The sequence below is a fragment of the Chrysemys picta genome, chromosome 2 (genome assembly GCF_011386835.1).
Source record: "Chrysemys picta bellii isolate R12L10 chromosome 2, ASM1138683v2, whole genome shotgun sequence".
Taxonomy (NCBI): domain Eukaryota; kingdom Metazoa; phylum Chordata; order Testudines; family Emydidae; genus Chrysemys; species Chrysemys picta.
Genome location: NC_088792.1, coordinates 75,956,530 through 75,974,993, shown reverse-complemented (window position 1 = coordinate 75,974,993; position 18,464 = coordinate 75,956,530). Strand labels below are relative to the sequence as shown.

Genomic DNA, 18,464 nt, shown 5'->3' with positions numbered 1-18,464 from the left:
ACACCTTATCTTAAAGAAAGATTGTATACAGAGGCTCTGATGTGAGGGCACGGAGTTCCAAGACCCTTCTGGCCCAAGTAATGGCCACTAAGAAAACCACTTTTCAGGAGAGGTATAATAAGGAGCAAGTTGCCAGTGATTCAAATGGTGTTCCCATAAGCTTTAATAAGACTAAGTTCAAGTCCCAGAGAGGAACAAGCTCTCTTACTTGAGGGTATAGCCCTTTCTAGGCCTTTGAGGAATCAGACAGACATGTTATTTGAAAAAACAGACCGGTTATCCAACCGAGGGTAGAAAGCTGATATTGCTGCAAAGTGAACCTTGATAAGAGGAGATTACTAAGGCTTGTTGTTTCAGGTGCAACAGATATTCAAGTATGTCTTGTATGGATGAACATGTGGGTGAGACTCTGCATTGGGACCCCCAAACAGAGAACTGCTTCCACTTTGAGAGGTAAGTAGCACTGGTGGAAGGCTTTCTACTACTAATAGGACCTGATGAATTTGCTCTGAGCAAGTCTGCTCTCTGGGATTTAGCCATGGAGCTTCTAGGCCGTTAAATGAAGGGAACTCAGGTTCAGGTGGAGCCGTTGACAGCTGTCCTGGGAAATCAGGTCCGGGTGAAATGGAAAGAGGATTGGAGCTGCCGCTGAGAGATCTAATAGAGTGGAGAACCAGTGTTGGCAGGCCCATGCCTGGGCTATCAGAATAACCTGGTCCTGGTCCCGCTTGATCTTTAGCAGCACTCTGTGCATGAGCAGAAAAGGGAGAAAAGCATAGTAAAGATGTCCCGTCCATGATAGTAGAAAGGCATCTGTGGCAGAACCCAGACTGTGGTCTCATAGGGAGCAGAATTGGTGACACTTTCTATTGTACCTGTTCACAAATAGGTCTATCTGGGTAGGCCACCATTACTGGAAAACGTCTCTCACCACATCCAGGCAAAGGGACCACTCGTGGTGATTGGATAAAGCCTGCTGAGGCGATCTGCTAGCTTGTTTTGCGTTCCCAGAAGGTAAGAGGCCTTGAGGCTGATTGAGTGGCTATGCAAAACTCCCATAGCTGCATTGCTTCTTGACAAAGGAGGGAAGAGCAAGTTCCTTCTTGCCTATTGAGATAAAACAGTTGCAGTATTGTCTGTGAGAACAAACCAGTTTCTGCCTGTAATGTGGGGCAGGAAGGCCAGACAGGACAGGAGAACCACTCTGAGTTCCCTAACGCTGATGAGGAGTGAAAGTTCTGCCAGCAATCAAAGGCCCTACATTCTGATGGCCTCAGGTGAGGTCCCCAACCTAGCACTGACGTGTCTGAGACCAGGGTCATTGACTGTTGAGGGCATATTGGGGGGGGGAGGGATAGCTCAGTGGTTTGAGCATTGGCCTGCTAAACCCAGGGTTGTGAGTTCAATCCTTGAGGGGGCCACTTGGGGATCTGGGGCAAAATCAGTACTTGGTCCTGCTAGTGAAGGCAGGGGGCTGGACTTGATGACCTTTCAAGGTCCCTTCCAGTTCTAGGAGATGGGATATCTCCATTAATTATTATTATTATATAAAGGGAACGCCCACACAAACCGTGAGCATATCCAACCACCAATTAAGGGAGATGAGAACCCGTGGAGGTACCGTGAGTACAGCGTCCAAATGGTGATATTTGGTGAGTATACTGAGGCCTGCCATGTCTGGAGGGCTCTGAGGTGCAGCCTTGCTTGTTGTATTATGTATGTGCATGCGATCATGTGACCTAAAAGCCTCATGCAATTTTGGGCTGTTGTGATTCGATGACCTTTGTGTTATTGGGGAAAACTCGGAGAGGTAGACCCTGGCCTGAGTAGAGTTGAACACTGCTCCAGTGAACTCTATTCTCTGCACCAGAGTGGGGGTAGAATTTTCTGCATTTATCAGAAGGCCTAATGCCTTGAACATTGACTGGATTAGTCGAACATTGGACACTACCCAAGTCTTGGACTAGCCCTTTACTAGCCAGACATCTAGATATAGGTAGAGCTGCACCCCGACCTCCTCAGGAAAGCTGCCACTACTGCCATATATTTTGTGAACACCCATGGAGCTGCAGATAGGCTGAATGGGAGGACCATGAATTGGTAGTGTGAGTGGCTCACTACGAATCTGAAGAATCTTCTGTGTCCTTGGTACAATGATATATGAAAATAGGTTTCTCTGAGGGTGGCACACCAGTCCTCGGGATCCAGGGAGGGGATAATGGATGCAAGGCTGACCATGCAGAACTTTATTTTCTTGAGCTAGTTGTTGAGTTGACGCAGGTCTAAAGTCGGTCTGAGACCTCCTTTGGCTTTTGGAATTATGAAATAATGGGAGTAGAACCCCTTCCTTCTTAAATTCTGTGGAACCTCTTCCGAAAGAGGGATTGAACCTCCCAGACCAGAAGTTCTTCATGAGAGGGGTCCCTGAAGAAGGATTGGAAGGGAGGGTGGGAAGAAGTGGTAGAAATAAACTGGAGGCTGTATCCCAATTCCACTGTGCTCAACACCCAAAGGTCCATGGTGATACAGGACCATACACTGAGGAAAACAGAAAGGTGGTTTGCAAATAAAGGGGAAACAGGGTCTGGCATCATGGGAACTGGTACAGAGTCCTTGAGCGTCCCATCAAAATGCCTGCTTAGAACATCTGGTCTGGGTGAGGCAGGCATTGACATTGAGGTAGAAGTGGGGGAGCCTACACCTAACCCCTGCTTCTCTTTCTCTGTGGATCCTGACGGGCAGCCGGGGCAGAGTACCGGATTGGCTGTTGAGGCCTGTAATGCTTGCTTGAAGGAGCTGATGTGTACAATTCAAGGAACTTAAGGGATACCCTGGAGTCTTTTAGACTATGAAGCTTTGCATCAGGCTGTTCCAAAAAGACTGAAGCTCCTTCAAAAAGTAGGTACTGAAGGGTTTGCTGGATCTCCTGTGGGAGTCCCAAGGACTGTAGCCACAAACAGGGCTGGCTCCAGGGTTTTGGCCGCCCCAAGCAGCCAAAAAAAAAAAAAAAATGTCGCGATCACGATCTCCGGCGGCAATTCGGCGGGAGGTCCTTTGCTCCCAGCGGGAGTGAGGGACCGTCCGCCGAATTGCCGCCGAATACCTGGACGTGCTGCCCCTCACCGGAGCGGCCGCCCCAAGCACCTGCTTGTCAGGCTGGTGCCTGGAGCCGGCCCTGGCCACAAACTCCTGAGCAAGGCCACTGCCGAAGCCATGGACCTGGCCGTTGAGTCAGCCGCATCCAAAGCAGCTTGTAATGAGGCCCTGGCCACTGATTTTCCCTTGTCCCAGTGTGGAAAACTCTTGCCTAGCCTCTTGTGGGAGCAAGTCCTTGAATTTCTGCATGGAGTCCCACATGTTAAAATCATATCTGCCCAGCAGGCACCTGCTGGTTTGCAGTTTCGAATTGTAACCCCCTTCGTCCCCCCCCTCCCCCCAGTAAAATAAAATTTCCTACCAAACAAGTCTAATTTTTTGTGTCCTTTGATTTTGGGGTTGTGCCCTGATGACCCTGCCTTTCTCTCTCATTACCACCAAGGATCCCGAGTTGGGGGATGGGTGTACAGGAACTCATAACCCTGGGCAGGAACAAAGTATTTTCGTTCAGCATTTTTTTGACATGGGGGGGGAAGGGATGCAGGGGTGTGCCACAAGGTTTTAACATAGTCTGTAATGGCCTCATTGAGTGGCAGGGCTACTTTTGAAGGGCCCACAGCAGCTAAAATGTCAACTAGGCTATGGGAGGACTCTTTCACTACCTCCACCTTAATGCCCAGATTTAAGGTCATCCTCGTCAACAACTCTTGGGGAGCCTTATAGTCAAACTGGGGATACGACACACCCCTTCCTGAGACTGCCTCATCCAGGAAGGAGCAGGAGGAGGTCAGCACCAACTGTGGAAGTTCTTCCTCTCTTTCTGCCTCAGTAGGTTCCCATTGAGCCAGATCTTGCAATATGGTACTGGGCTCGGTACTGGAGTCTGGACCAGGTGTTACCCAATGGGATGATGCCACCCTTCTTTCCGAGGCCACCAAATAGGAATGCCTGGAATAAGCCCTGGAAACTGGGGGAAACCATGGTTCCAAAAGGGTCACTGGATCAGCTTAGGTCCCCAGTGACCTCCTGGCCATGTACTCGATGGTATTCCTGTGCCCAGATCCATGGAACAATAGAAATACCTGGAGGATTAGCGAGAATGGCTCCTCGGATGGGAAGAGTAAGACCCAACCTCTGACTTGGAAGACAACTGACTGGTGACCACAGTGGTGCCATTCCCACCAGTGCTGGAGACTGGTGTCATGGTGGAGATTCCTGCACTGAATCATGCATAGCCGGTTTCCCTTTTGACTGTACTGAAGGGTGCGGTACCAAACGATGACAGGATCCAGCAGGTTCCCTGCTGACTGCCGGCATCAATAACACTGACTCTTGTACTGCTGGTGATACCAGTACCGACAGCGAGAGAAGGTCTCTGGCAGTGGCAAATGCCTCCAGGATGCTAGGTACCAAGATAGTATTGGTACTGCACTGTGCCACAGATGTAGATGGCGCTTACGGTCCCGGACTTGACAGTGCCTGCACAGGTGCTGGAGTCAATGCTGTCAACTTCTGCGGTAGTGAGGCAGAGGAGTACTTTGATTTAGATCGCACTCTACTCTGATCCCCATGTCTGGCTGTCTTCGGTGCCAGGGATCGCCCTCTCTCAGCTGGCTGTTTCTTATACCTTTTCATAGGCACTGGGGATGGTAATCAGTGCTGGGACTCCAGTATGGCAGGAAGAGCACTCCTTACCAACGCTGAGGCACTTGTTGCCGAGTCTGACTGGCCTGGCTCAGAAGGAGGTTTCAGTGCTGTCTCCATAAGCAAAAACTTCAGCCTGGCCTCCTGGTCCTTTTTCATGTGAGGCTTAATGTCCCTGCAGATCTGGCAATGGTTGCCAATGTGAATTTCTCCCAGGCACTTGAAGCAGTTTGAGTGTGGGACGCTCAGGGGCATAGCCTTGTTGCAGGAGTTGCACGGCTTAAAACGCAGTGAACAAGGCATGCCTTGGCACTGGGGAACAGACAAAAATTCCAGTAAAACACAAAGCCACAGAACTTCACTAAAATTAGATAAAATTGACTAAAACTAACTACAGCTAACAACAACTAACTATGTACAGAAAAAGAAAAAGAAGACCACTGAGAGAGCTTGCAAAGGAAGGATGCCAGTTCCAGCGACCGTCATGGGTAGTAAGAGGGAACTGAGGAGGCAGGGCTCAGCTGCTTTCTTTACACTGGTGCTATTGGCACACAGTAGCAGAGGGCACTCGAGCTGCCTCAATGGGTACCAGAGAGGGAAAAAATTCTGGCAACTGTGCTCTGGGCGCACGCACACCATGAGTGGAATACACATGTGTAATCACTCAAAGAAGAACAATGTATAACTAATACACACTAATACTTTATAAACATATAGCTGTGTGTTTGTTAAGTGCCTTTGGAAAAACTAACCCTGTACCTCTGAACTTGAATCTGTCCAGGTTCAATTAGTCCTGTTGGACTTGAATGTATGAGTAGGAAAAAGTCATGATATGGTCCTGGATAATGGGTTCTGTGAACAGCAGTTTAGCATTGCAGAATGTCATCATGTTCATGGAGTATGATTATTTCCTGTACGTATAAGCTGCCTATGTCACTCTGAGTGGCCTCTGGGGACATGAATATAGAATCCCTCGACAGATAAAAACTTTGCTATTTCAGAGCACACCTGCATTTTTATCTATATTTAGGGAAACTAATGTAGCAATTAGGACTCCAAAGAAGTACTCCTAGGAATTAGTGTAAGCATGCCACTGGGCAACTGGAGAAACACGCAAAAGGGACTGGCAGAAAGAAACAGTCTATCAAATCATATTTAGAGAGGAAAAATATATGGGACTTAACAAAATAGAGGACATGCAAAGAGCATCTCAGGATAGATAGGGATGACAGAGCCTTGTTTGTGCCCTAAGCAATGTCTGATAGCATGAGAAGGATTCAGATTCAGAGGTAGAGGTGACTGGCTGGCTGATATCAGTGGTGTTGTTGATGGCCCTGTGACATGACCCTATTGGCAAGATTCCCAGGCTTTGATTGCCTCTAATGTAAAATAAATATGCTGCCTTTAACTCTCTAGGTCCTCATACAGCTTCTCATAGAGGTGTTCATCATTTATTTCTCTACTTTGAGGAACCCGCTCTTCTGGCATATTCAGGAAGCTGACACATTGGCCCCATTTCTCAGATCTAACTGGGCTGCTCTTGGTAAAGGACCCAAGGAGGAGGGAAATGTGACCTTTTATCACCTTTTCATCTCCCCAGTTCAGGAGCTGGCAGGATTCAGATTCAGTATTCTTGCTTGTACCTTTGCTGCTTGCTTTTGCGTTCTACTCTTCCCAAACACTGTGCCTTCCTCCTCCTCCTTCTCCTCCTCTCAAGCTCTCTGGCTTTATCCTTTCTCCTCACTCCATGCAAACGTACCCACACTCCTCCCTGAATTTAAGTGCTCCGTATTTATGTGAACACATGCACGAAAATCACACTTTAAAGTGTGCATACATAAATGACTGCCATACATCTCTGAAAATAAACTGTACATGCCTACCTCTGAGGCCCTGCCAGCAAGCCCACCAATTCTGTACATCCATTTATTAAATCCTTAAGTGGCTTTTCTGAAAATAATGTGCCAGGTTATCTTTCCTTGTGCAATCATTTGCACATGCACAAACTGGGTCCCATAAATACATGGACAAAAACTGATAAGTTTAAGGTACAAATCAGTTTAACATCTGACATTTTCAATACGTCTCATTGCCTAGCACTGCCACAGCTGCCCCAGATTATGTAGTGATCCTAGTCTCCACATAGTCTGGGACAGCTGTGGAAGTGACATATTGGCAAGATATTTGGGTGAGATTAAATACTCTATACACAGTTGAGGTTAAAACTTGCTTCCACTTACAAACACACATAGACACACACACGACCACTAGTAACCAATACTGGACCAATCTGCCAGAAATCGCCTCTTAACCCAAAGTAGAATTATTCTGCAAAGTTTGGAGCAAATCATATGAAGCATTTGGGCAAGATGATGGTTCAAAAACTTAGAATGATTTCATTTCTTGACATTTTCCAAGTTACTTTTTAGCTTTTCATATCTCCATGCCTTAGAAACTAAATGTTTTAGTATCTGCTGACCTTAGTAAGGACAAACTTTTGCCTTTGATTAAATATGGAGCAAAGAGAGATGGGAGGAAAATAATTAGCTATTAAAAGTGGTTTCCAGATACTTAGAAAGTCTGCATGTCCTCAAAACACACTCCATAAAGTTAAAAAGTTGCATCAGGGCACTTTATAATGTCTATGGGGCCCAGATGTGCTTTCCATACTGCATGACTCTGATGTGTATTTCCTGTACTGAATTTGGTCCTGATGCCAACTTCATAAAGTTCTCTTGACCCCAAAGTGGACCATATACCGCCTCCTTCAAAGCCTTACTCAAAATGTACTGCTTTCAGTTAGCTTTCCACCAATGACATTCTCCCTGGGCTTCCTTCCACACTCTTCCAATGTTAATGTATCTCAAGGGTAGACTGTTACATTGTTTTATACTTTGTCCTCCCATGCCCACCTTTTGTTTATAGCCATCCCTGCTGTATTTTGTCTAATTTGCAATGTAAATGCCTCAAGGCAGAGACCTGACATTTTTTAAATCTCTGCAGAGCATAATGCACATCTATGATGCTATATAATAATAATAAGTAATAATTTTGGCAGATATTTACAGCTTTAATTACATCTCATCAAATGCAGGAATCTTGTAATTGCATTAGGTTTGGATTCAGAGACACATTTTCTGCCAGAAGAGTCTGGCAGTGAGTACAGTCTTGGTAATATCCTCAGTGAGGACACAATCATTAGTTACTGGTGAAGAGGAAGTGTCAGTGGTGCTTTAGGCAGTTGCTGAAATCAATTAACAGGGAGCCTGTGTTAACAGAAGAGGCAGAGGTTCCACGCCTTTTTTTCACCCTCTAATCAAACATAACAGTTATTTGTGGGTGACCTGAAACTAATGTGGACAGTTTGTTCTTGGTACAGTATTTTCAGATATTGCTAATATTGTTGCTGTGACCAACTTGTGTAATACAATTACCTGAAGGTGAATCCTTTTTACAGAAATAAACTCTGAAGCTGTAGGCTGAGATGCTTATAGCAAATGAACTCTGAGGCCAAAGACCTATTTGTTTATTAGCCTAGACTTTGGGGCCTTATCCTGCAACACTTATTTACCCAAAGAGTTCAATTTAATTCCACAGAGCTTCTTACTTACCATTTACATAGCAAGACTGTCCTGTTAGTTAACAGGATGTATTTTTATTTAGTAGATTTTTAAATGAAAAGGACAGGCATGTTTTAAAACATGTTAGCTGGTCATGATGAGCTACTGAATAATTATTGTATTGTACTGGTTAATCATGGCTACCTAGCACATTTTAAAATGACTGTCCCTGTCTGCACTAAGAGCTAAATTGTATTTTATGTTGTGTTAGTTAAAATGTGTTAGTTAACACAGTTTCTGACACAATGCATTTTCCCATAATAGAAAAGGCCTCTATCAGCAAGTAATGTAAACAAATATACAACAGTTATTCTAGGGACAGGTGCCTTATAGAACTGGGAGAGGAAGAGATAGGAGAAGAGAGTAATGGGGAAAGAAGGAAAGGAGGGACATTAATTATGGAGACCTTTAATATGTTTAAGCTCTTTGAGACAGGGACTGTCTTTTATTATACAACACACAGTGCAACAGGGGCCGTGATTGAGAGCTCTGGGTATTACTTGAACACACATTTATTTATTTATTTTCCCTTTAAGCAGTTTCAGTTGTATTTTCTTTGCTCATCAGTATTTTTTGAGAATGGGTTATTGGGAAATAACTGTACAGTGAATATGTAAATCCCTATTCTCTGATTGAGTAATTATGGCTGGCAGCCAATCAGAGTATAGGGATTCGCATATTGTACAGCTAGTGAGAAATAATTACAGTCATTATGTGAATGAGATTCCCACAACCAATCAGACTCCAGGGAACTGTATAACTGAGAAAAACAATGAACAGTTTATGTATCAATAACTCTACAGCATCTCTGCATTCTAATTGGCTTAGCCAATTCCATTTCAGTATAATGATAAATATCTGTGCAACATGGAAACAACTTGGAATCATAAATGTTCACCACATGCACTGAGAACCTAAAAACACTATGACTGTCTACAACTATAGTGGAAATACTTTGTTTGTAACACCATGGATATTAGTCTTTCTAGCTTAATTGATCTCCATTGTTTATAGCCACAAATGTGTTACAAGCTGGCACCCAACTGTTGGTTATGAACTCCTGTGAACACTATACAAGCTTTACTTCACTGGAAGGAATATGCCATGTACTGGCCAACCACTGTACTAGCATATGCTTAAGTGCTTTCCTGAATAAGGTTGCTTTTTTGAATCAAGTATGTACCTGTTTAAATCATGCACTGTACTGGATGCAATGTCAAACCTACTCAAGTGTATATTATTATAATTTAATATTTATTTGTATAAATAGGAACCTCAGTCATGGACCAGGACCCCATTGTACAAGGTGCTGTACAAGCAGAACCAAAAGATGGTAGTATACCTCTGGTGGCATGCCCTCCAGAGGATCAACACCCTAATAATACTGCTGCAGCAACTATTAATTCTTCTTTAGTCCAATGCCAGCGTCCTGTAATTTCTTAGCAGATAGCTCTTAGTTCTATCTCTGATGCTTCAAGTGCATTGTTTAACTAGCAACCATGGCGCTCATTGTTTGTGGCTGTGGATTTGTTACATAATCATCCACACATGCACCTCATTTCCCTCTGTAATGAGTATGACTAGAAATAGTACCAAGTTTTAATGAAATTCCAACATTACAATGAAAATATCTGTGCTTGTCCCAGGAACCATTCACTGTGTGATTAGCTTTTCAAGCTTCATCCGCTTATTGATCATTTAGATGAAAAATTTAAACAGCTGCTCACTCTTTGCCAAAAAAATTTCTTGCTATTTATTCAAGGGGAGAATCATTTTTAAATAGTATATTTCCCTATCACCAGATTTGTTCAACTTGGTACTGGAAGCAGTAATGGTTGTAGCACTGAGAGATGAAAAAAGAGGAGTCACGTTATGTAGGCGGACGGTAAATCACATTAGAGATACAGATGATATTGAATTCATTTCACTGACCAAGGAAGATTTACAGAGAATAACTGACCAGGTGGGCCAGGAAAGCAAAAACTTTGGCTTGAAGATCAGTATGGAGAAGACAAAAATATGGCAATTGGAAGACAAGAGGAAGAGTTAGAGGCAAAGAGTTAGAGGAAGGAGTTAGAGGCAAAGAACTAGAACACACATGCACCACTTCCCGCAGCCCCCATTGGCCTGGGACGGTGAACCGCAGCCAGTGGGAGCCGCGATTGGCCGAACCTGCGGATGCGTCTGGTAAACAAACCGGCCCGGCCCGCCAGGGTGCTTACCCTGGCGAGTCGCGTGCCAAAGGTCGCCAACCCCTGGTCTAAATGTTGAAGCATGAGGGAAGCCAATGAATGAAATATATTGACTGAAGAATTGAATTGGTTGAGGGGAATACTGAGAGTTTCAAGACTGCAGAAAATAAAAAATGAAGTGACAAGAAAATGGCTAGGGCATAAAATAATGTTTTTACACAAGATTCAAGAAGGACGACTGAGATGGTTTGGAGAAGTGTCAAGAATGGACCCAAAAAGGATACTATGCCTGGCAATACATACCAGAGTGCAAGGAGGAACTAGCAATAGAAGATGACTCAGGATGCATTGGATAAACATAGTGAAGAATGACATAGAACAAAAAGGTTTATAAGTGAAAAAAGCGGTGAAGCTGGCACAAAACAAAAAGTGATGGAAAGACATCATTTGGCCCCATCACTGCAGTTGAGCTGAAGGATGAGAGTCAAAGAAGAAGAAAATACTCCCCTTGCAGAATGCCCAGTGCTTGATAAAACTTTACAAAACTTACCTGGGAATTCTATCAATGTACCAGAAAAGACCGCAGCCTTTGAATATTACCATTTTCTCCATACTGTCGCCTTTGTTTTGGGGGAGATTTTTTGTTTATTTCTAAGTACATAGGACCCCAGCATTTGATATGACTTCTGCACCACTCCTGTGTGTTTGATGTACCCTGAACGTTGCTCCATTATCAATGTTTGAGAAACCTCAGAAGTTGATTCCCCACCCTCTACAACTGTTACCTAATACTTAAAACTAATGTAAAAATGGTATAAGACCTCATTCTTCTCTTGCTGGGCTCTGGATACACCATTTATAAATGAAGAGATTCTAAATACATATTCTTTTACTTAGGTTTTTATTATTTGACACATCCGCTTAAGGTATAACAGCAAACTGAAAGAGCTTCTCAAAACACCTGATAAAGCTGGCAACAACTAGGAAAAGCTAGTATGAGGATCCATGTGTCTAGAACCTGGATCTGCTGGCGCTGAGCAAACTACTGCATTTATGCTACCACCCCCCAGCTTTTTCAGAGCAGCCATTAACAGGCTCTCACTCTTGTGGGCCCAAGTACCACAGGATATGCTAGCCACAGAAGGCCTGATTGACAGAGCTCTCAGGGTCCTTGATTGGTCCAGGCACACTACCTATGCCTGGAGGGAACACCAGGAAGTTGTCTGTGCAACTAGGTAAATTCTCCAGCTTGCTGCTACAACAGACCTTGCTCCAGCCTTACTCCAGTCCTGCTCCCTTCTGTTCCTGCCTTGCTCCAGCCCTGCTTCCTTTCCAGGCTTCTGACCATCAGCTCTGGTTCCAGGCTGATGACTCCAGCTCCACCCACTAGGCCAGCCCCCATGGAGATGACAGCTAGTGCTTAGCAATTAAGGAGCAGCTAAAACCAGGGCCGTCCCTAGCCATTTGGGTGCCCTACCCAGCCCTAGGGTGACCAGGTAGCAAATGTGAAAAATCAGGACAAGAGGTGGGGGGTAATCGGTGCCTATATAAGAAAAAGCCCCAAATATCAGGACTGTCCCTATAAAATTGGGACATCTGGTCACCCTACACAGCCTCCCAGGCCTCCCTCCCCCCGGGGGCTGGGAGGCAGGAGCTGTGGGGGGCCACTTTTAGGGGCCCCATAGGCCCAGAGTTGCCCGGGGGATTAGCGGGGGGCTGGGAGCAGCCCACTCCGCTTCCCTCGCCCCCAGAGCCGGCTCTAACTTTTTTGCCGCCCCAGGCAAAAAAGAAGAGCGCTGCCCCGCCGTAACCCCCTCCCCCCAGCACCGCACCGCCGACCCCCACAGCGCCGCGCCACCGAAACCCCCGCCCCCAGCGCTGCGCCAGGCCGCAGAACCCCCCCGTGCCACGCCGCCGAAACCCCTGCCTCCCCCGAGCGCCGCGCTGCCCCGCCCGAACCCCCGCACCGCCCAGCACCGGGCCGGGCCGCCCAAACCCCCGGAGCACCGCCCAAACCCCCGCTGCCCTCCGGAGTGCTGCGCCAGGCCACCCAACCCCCCCCACTCCCGAGCGCCGGGCCAGGTCAGCCAAACCCCCCCAGCGCCGGGCCGCCCAAACCCCCTATGCGCCGCGCCGCCCAACCCGTCACCCCCCAGCGCCGTGCCGGGCTGAGCCGGGCCGCGCCGCCCAAACCCCACCTTCCCCAGTGCCAGGCCGCCCAAACCCCCGGTGCGCCGCATCGCCCAACCCATCACCCCCCAGCGCCATGCCAGGCTGAGCCGGGCCACGCCGCCCAAACCCCACCTTCCCCAGTGCCGGGCCGCCCAAACCCCCGGTGCGCCACATCGCCCAACCCCCCCCAGCGCCGCGCTGTGCCGCGCCACCGAAACATTCCCCACACTGCCCAAAAACAAAAAAAACCACCACGAGCGCCCCCCACCAGCCCAACTTTGGCCGCCCCTTCTAAGGTGCCGCCCCAAGCACGTGCTTGGTCGGCTGGTGCCTGGAGCCAGCCCTGCTCGCCCCGGCCCCAGCCATGTCGCTCAGGGGAGGGGATTTGGGGGAAGGAATCCCCCACTCACCGGCAGCAGCGGGAAGTGGAGCAGCCCGGCCCCAGGCCACTCTACTCCGCCAGCTCCCAGCTGTGGCGCTCCGCTTCCCGCCACCAGTGAGAGCCGGGGGAAGTCCTTTCCCCAACCTGAGTGACATGGCTCGGGACAGGGCATGGGAAGTGGAGCGGAGTGGGCTGGGGCCGCGTCTGTCCGCTTCCCGCCACTGGTGAGTGCCGGGGGAAATCCTTTCCCTGCACTCACCAGTGGCGGGAAGCGGAGCGCTGCAGCTGGGAGCTGGCGGAGTAGAGCAGGCTGGGGCTGGGTTGCTCCGCTTCCCGCTGCTGCCAGTGCAGGGTTGCTAGGGGAAGAAGTGGAATGGGGGCAGGCCGGGGGCGGAGCAGGGGGGAAGGGTAAGAGGCAGGGCAGAGGGAGTTGTCCGGGGCCCCACACACCCCTTGGTGCACCCACAAAGCACTTCAGAATTCCTATATCAAGCACTAGCACAATAGCTTTTGAACTAGAATACCATATACCCAGCCCAAATAGGCTTACTTTTTCTTGTAACCTTATTATACTCATTTGCATGTAAATATGCAGAAAGTTCTTCAATGTGCAGCTGTTTCACAGGGTTCTTGCATCTGCAGTCTGGGTATAACACGGAAGACATGGATGTGCCTACAAATGCACTGGGTTCTTTTGTACATACTTGAAAAAATTGAATTATGGAAGTTTTTTCCTCCATTGTTTAAAATAAAAAATAGAACAAAAATTTCCAACTTAGATGTGTAAAGTTAGGTACTTACATCTCTATGTAGACACCTACTGAGGAGCCTGATTTTCAAAGGTGCTGAAAACCCATAGGTCTGGAAAGGCAGCTGCTCAGCATCTTTGAAAATCAGAATATTTTTAAGTAGGTGTCTCAGTAAGGACCTAGAAGTCTTACTTTAGTTGCCTAAATTTAATTTTTTTTATCTTAGTGTCTGTTCTAGCATGCATAGAGACATGTTAGGGTCACAAGTTGCTATTACCACAGACATCTTTCACAGCCAAATCCTTGACTAAATAAATGCTTTCAAAGATACCACTCCTCTATTATAACTGTTAGCATGTGAGTAGTCTCACTGAAGTCAATGGGACTACTCACATATTTAAAAGTAAGCGGTGTGTTTTGATGTTTTACTAGATTGGGGCCTAACGGCTTACAGAATGTTTGATGGACCAGAGAAACCTGAGATCCACTAAAAAGATATTGAGACACCTTTGTAATGAGGTATCCTGCAAAATTCAAAGGTATGTCTATTTTCAGTAGGCAGTTGATTTGACAAGGTTTCATTTTGAGACACTGTGAAAAACATAGCTTTACTGGTCATGAGCCTGATCCAGCCCCCACTTAGGTCAATGGCAAAACTTCTATTGTCTTCAGTGAAAGTGGAAGTGGACCCTAAAACATAATGCTTTTTATTACTCAGGTAAAGTCCTGGGAAGCAAGTGCTGAAGGTGGAATCCTGAGATACCCTGAAATCCTAATTTTTGGAAAATTTTAGGAAAAATGTGTGTGTGTGAGTATCTATCTATCTATAATATGCCAGGAGATCTCATCGTTACTTATGTTCTCTATCATTTACATGTGGGGTGCTTTACAGCTATGAAATGCAGCTCTTAATCAAGGTGCCCTTGATGTCTATTTAACAGTTAAATAAGCAAAGATCATGTTATTTCTGTCCATTTAGAAGGATCTTATATGATGTTTTATGCAATATTTGGGGTTTTTTGGATTTTGATTTAGAAAAGTATTATTTTCCCATGTTAATATAAAATGTGTTGGATTGTATTACCATTTTAATGACTTTTCCCCACATTTTCAGTGTAATCGTTTCATCAGAGACCCAAAAGACTTTGGCATTAATGAGAAGTATAAATTGTCCTGGAAAAGCATCCAGGAAAGATTCATACAGTTAGTGAGGTTTGAAATAGCATAGCGCTCCCCACCAATGTAACCTGCAGGCACTGCAAATACTTTTGGCAACAGCAGGGTTAAAATAGAACCAATGTTCGGTAAGAAAAGGACACATCAAAATACCCTTGAAAGACTACACCTAGAAAAAAAAGTATTTGGATTCTATGTCAAGCAGTTGCTGACAAATATATAGGAAAACATCAGTAGAATACTCAGTTATCTACACCTGTTAATTAGCTAACTGTAGTCAAGTCTTTTCTAGCACTCATTTCACCTGCAGACATATGTGTTATTTGCCTTCCTGCTACCCACCGCTGCTAGAACATTAGACAGACTATGTGATGCATCAAAAAGTAACTACTGAGCATACATTTCTGCTGATGGCAGGATTTTTAAATGCTCAAGGCATTGGCACAGCCAACACATAGGAAAATGGCAGTATTAGCTCTACATATTAATTATTTTGTAAACTAATATTGAAGGAATACATTTAAAGTTCTGTTAGTAACATCATGCACAAAAATGATTCCTATAACAGAACATACACAGTCATTTAACTATGTTACAGTAATATGCATTCATGACAGAATTAAATATTCATACACTCAAGGGAGACTGAAATGCTATCTACATATATTAGAATATTTAAAGCATCAGTTATCATTTTAAGAAATAAAAACCTTTTATTCACCTTACTTAGCCATACAGGCCCTGTTCAAATTATCAATCTTTGATATACTGTTTTTTTAATAAAACAATTGTACTGATTTTATAAGATGATCAACAAATCAAAAAGTATCTCAGCTATGAAACACATATGTAAATATTGTGAACTAGCGGTCTCCAGTAAAAGATACAATGATTTCAAAATATTTATCAAGATAATCCAACTCTAGCTATATAAATATGTGGCCTGACATAGTTATTGCACTAATTTATTTAATTATTGGTTTACATTGTTTCATTGTATAAGTGTTTCCTTACACATTTCTAACATAAAATAAAACTGTACTAATAGTAAAACTACTTTATGAAACATGGCTCACTTCCAGTACAATGCAACATTTTGAAACGTGATTAAAATCTATTCATATGATCTCTATTCACTTAGAAAACTGCACAGATTTCAATGAAACTTTAAGAATTTTTTATCATTAATTTTATGTAGATTACTATTTGCAAAATTCATTATTATATTAAAACTTATGCATTTGTCAGTATGTGTCTGTTACATATCTATACACATACAATCTATAGGCTTCAGTTAAGTAAATCCATGCTGGGAAATATTAATGGAAATGAAGACAATGCCTACAGACAAAAGCACTGATCAATGCACTCCGCTAACATTATCTTAATGGCAATATTTTCTACTCCATTCGCCTCACTTTACGATTCATTTAGCAGAAGATATATAAGCACCAAAGAATGCAATTTGACCCATTTTTCATTGATCTCAGTTACCCAAAGATTTTCATTCAGTACAGTAGTAAGCAACTGTCCCCTAGTCTACAATGACACAGCAGGGTTGAAGAAACAGATTTACTAGGCTTCTTTCCTTACAGGTAACTCGCCTCTTGCCCTTAGCTAAAAAAGGATGCTATGGGTGAAGAGGCACTCACAGTACTAAATCCTGAAAGTAAGGTAAACTTTAGTGCCAACATTTTACCATTTTCAATTTCTCCTAATCCAAGCTCTATAAAGCCACTTTCAACACACTGTACATAGAACAATGCATTTGAGACAAATGCACATCATTTATGTTTGAACGGGCAGAGAAGTGCTTTCTATCCATTGCTATTTTGCTATGACCCTCCTCATTTCCCTTGTCCTTAAACAACCTTCCACTCTGTCTTTATATCTCTCTTCTTTACATTTACAAAGAAAATAACCATCTGTAATAATAATAATAAAACATCATAATAATAATCAGGGTACACTTCTTCCTAGTAAGGCTAGATGCTTTCACTTCCCAAAGTCATCCTCCTCTTCATTCCCTACAGAATGGATTCCCACCCCTACTCTAATTTCCTATCTAACCGCAAGCGATCTAGTTTATAAAAGAAGGCTCCTCTGCTGTGCTTGGCGATGCCCGTTTTAAAGGCGGCGGACCTACCTTTTTGTCTTCTTTCTCACTGTTTTGCCTCTTCTCTGGATTATTACTGTCACTAGCAGTTGCACTTTCCCCTGCCTGCCCATCCTGCTGTTGCTGCTGCTGACAGCCTCCAGACCCCTGCGAGTGGGGGATGGGCTCTGGGCACTGAGAAACTCCCTTAACATCCATCTCCATCTTCCAATTCACTGTATTTCAAGACAAAAGCAGACAAAATACTTTCCACCACCCAGCGTCTTTCTTTTTTCAGGAGGCCGTGGCACGCATGGCTCTGGCTGCCTCTTCTGCACCGATCCGGTGGCTGCAATTCCCCCCTAGATCCTCCAGACTTTTGTATCTAGCGTGTATGTGTATGTGTGTGTGTCCTTGGTGCGATGGCCTTCAATCGCCCCTAAACAGCAAACGCTAACTAAGCAGATCGCTAGCGACTAAGATCAACTCCCTGCCCCAGTCTAATTGTGGTGATTATTTACTTTATGTTATCTATGTCCCAGGCCCGGACAAGCCTTTTTGGCTGCAGCCCTTTGAACAAAGTTAACTGGCGGGAGCTAAGGGGGGGGGGGGGGAATGGGGGACGAGGAGAAATCGCCGGGATTTAACACAGTGAAACTGACAATAACCCGGTAATGTCAAGTAAAAGTTAAACCTCCCCCTTTCTCCCCTCCCCCCGCCCTCCCTCTCCTATCCAGATCCTAGGCAAGCACAATACAGCAAAGGAAAAGAAGCGAATTCAGACCTGAGCAAGGTGCTGGTGACGAGGAGGACAGATGAGCATTTATCCGATTGTTGCCTTTATTTCCCCCCCCACCCCGGCCAATCCCACCTCCCTTCTATAGCAAACGTGGTCTCCTTGATGTTAATCTCCTCTCCGTGGTCTGTGTGTATGTGTGTGACTGGAGCTCCCTCTCTCTCAGTCTGCCAGCGCCACGCAGCATTGCACAAGGAGAACTGGAGTAAGGAGAAAAACAAGAGCAAATTCAGGCAGGAAATCTAAACCAGTACCAGTCACCGGCTCCCCAGTTTTATTTTTTAAAAACCAAATAAATAAAATATTGGTGAGAGAGAGAAAAATCCTGTGCAAATAGTTTAATATCAAGCGAGACTACAATGTGCACACAGGATTATTTTATTCCCTATGATAGCTTCCTTAGACTGGAAGTTATGCATGGGTGGGGAGAATGCAATCTCATTAAGAATATTTTAATTATAAAATAATAAGAATAATATTCAAACCCAATCCAGCCAACTGTTTATCTTTAATTTAAAAAAAAATGAATGGTGAACTTAGAC

The 18,464-nt window shown here is 44.9% G+C and overlaps 1 protein-coding gene across 9 annotated transcripts in view; it reads right to left on the bottom strand.

Moving 5' to 3' along the window:
* Positions 1–18,157, bottom strand: part of RBMS3 (RNA binding motif single stranded interacting protein 3) — a 917,250-nt gene extending 899,093 nt beyond the window's left edge. For 2 of the 9 annotated variants that reach the window (XM_065583519.1, XM_065583520.1), the window contains exon 1: positions 17,178–17,340. In XM_065583519.1, the coding sequence (XP_065439591.1) occupies positions 17,178–17,260 (83 nt within the window). In that variant the 5' untranslated portion in view covers positions 17,261–17,340. Of the gene's footprint in view, positions 1–17,177; positions 17,700–17,910 lie in introns of those variants that run through there. The other 7 variants (XM_042840452.2, XM_042840448.2, XM_065583518.1 and 4 more) reach the window with 7 other exon arrangements.
* Positions 18,158–18,464: the final 307 nt, after the last annotated feature.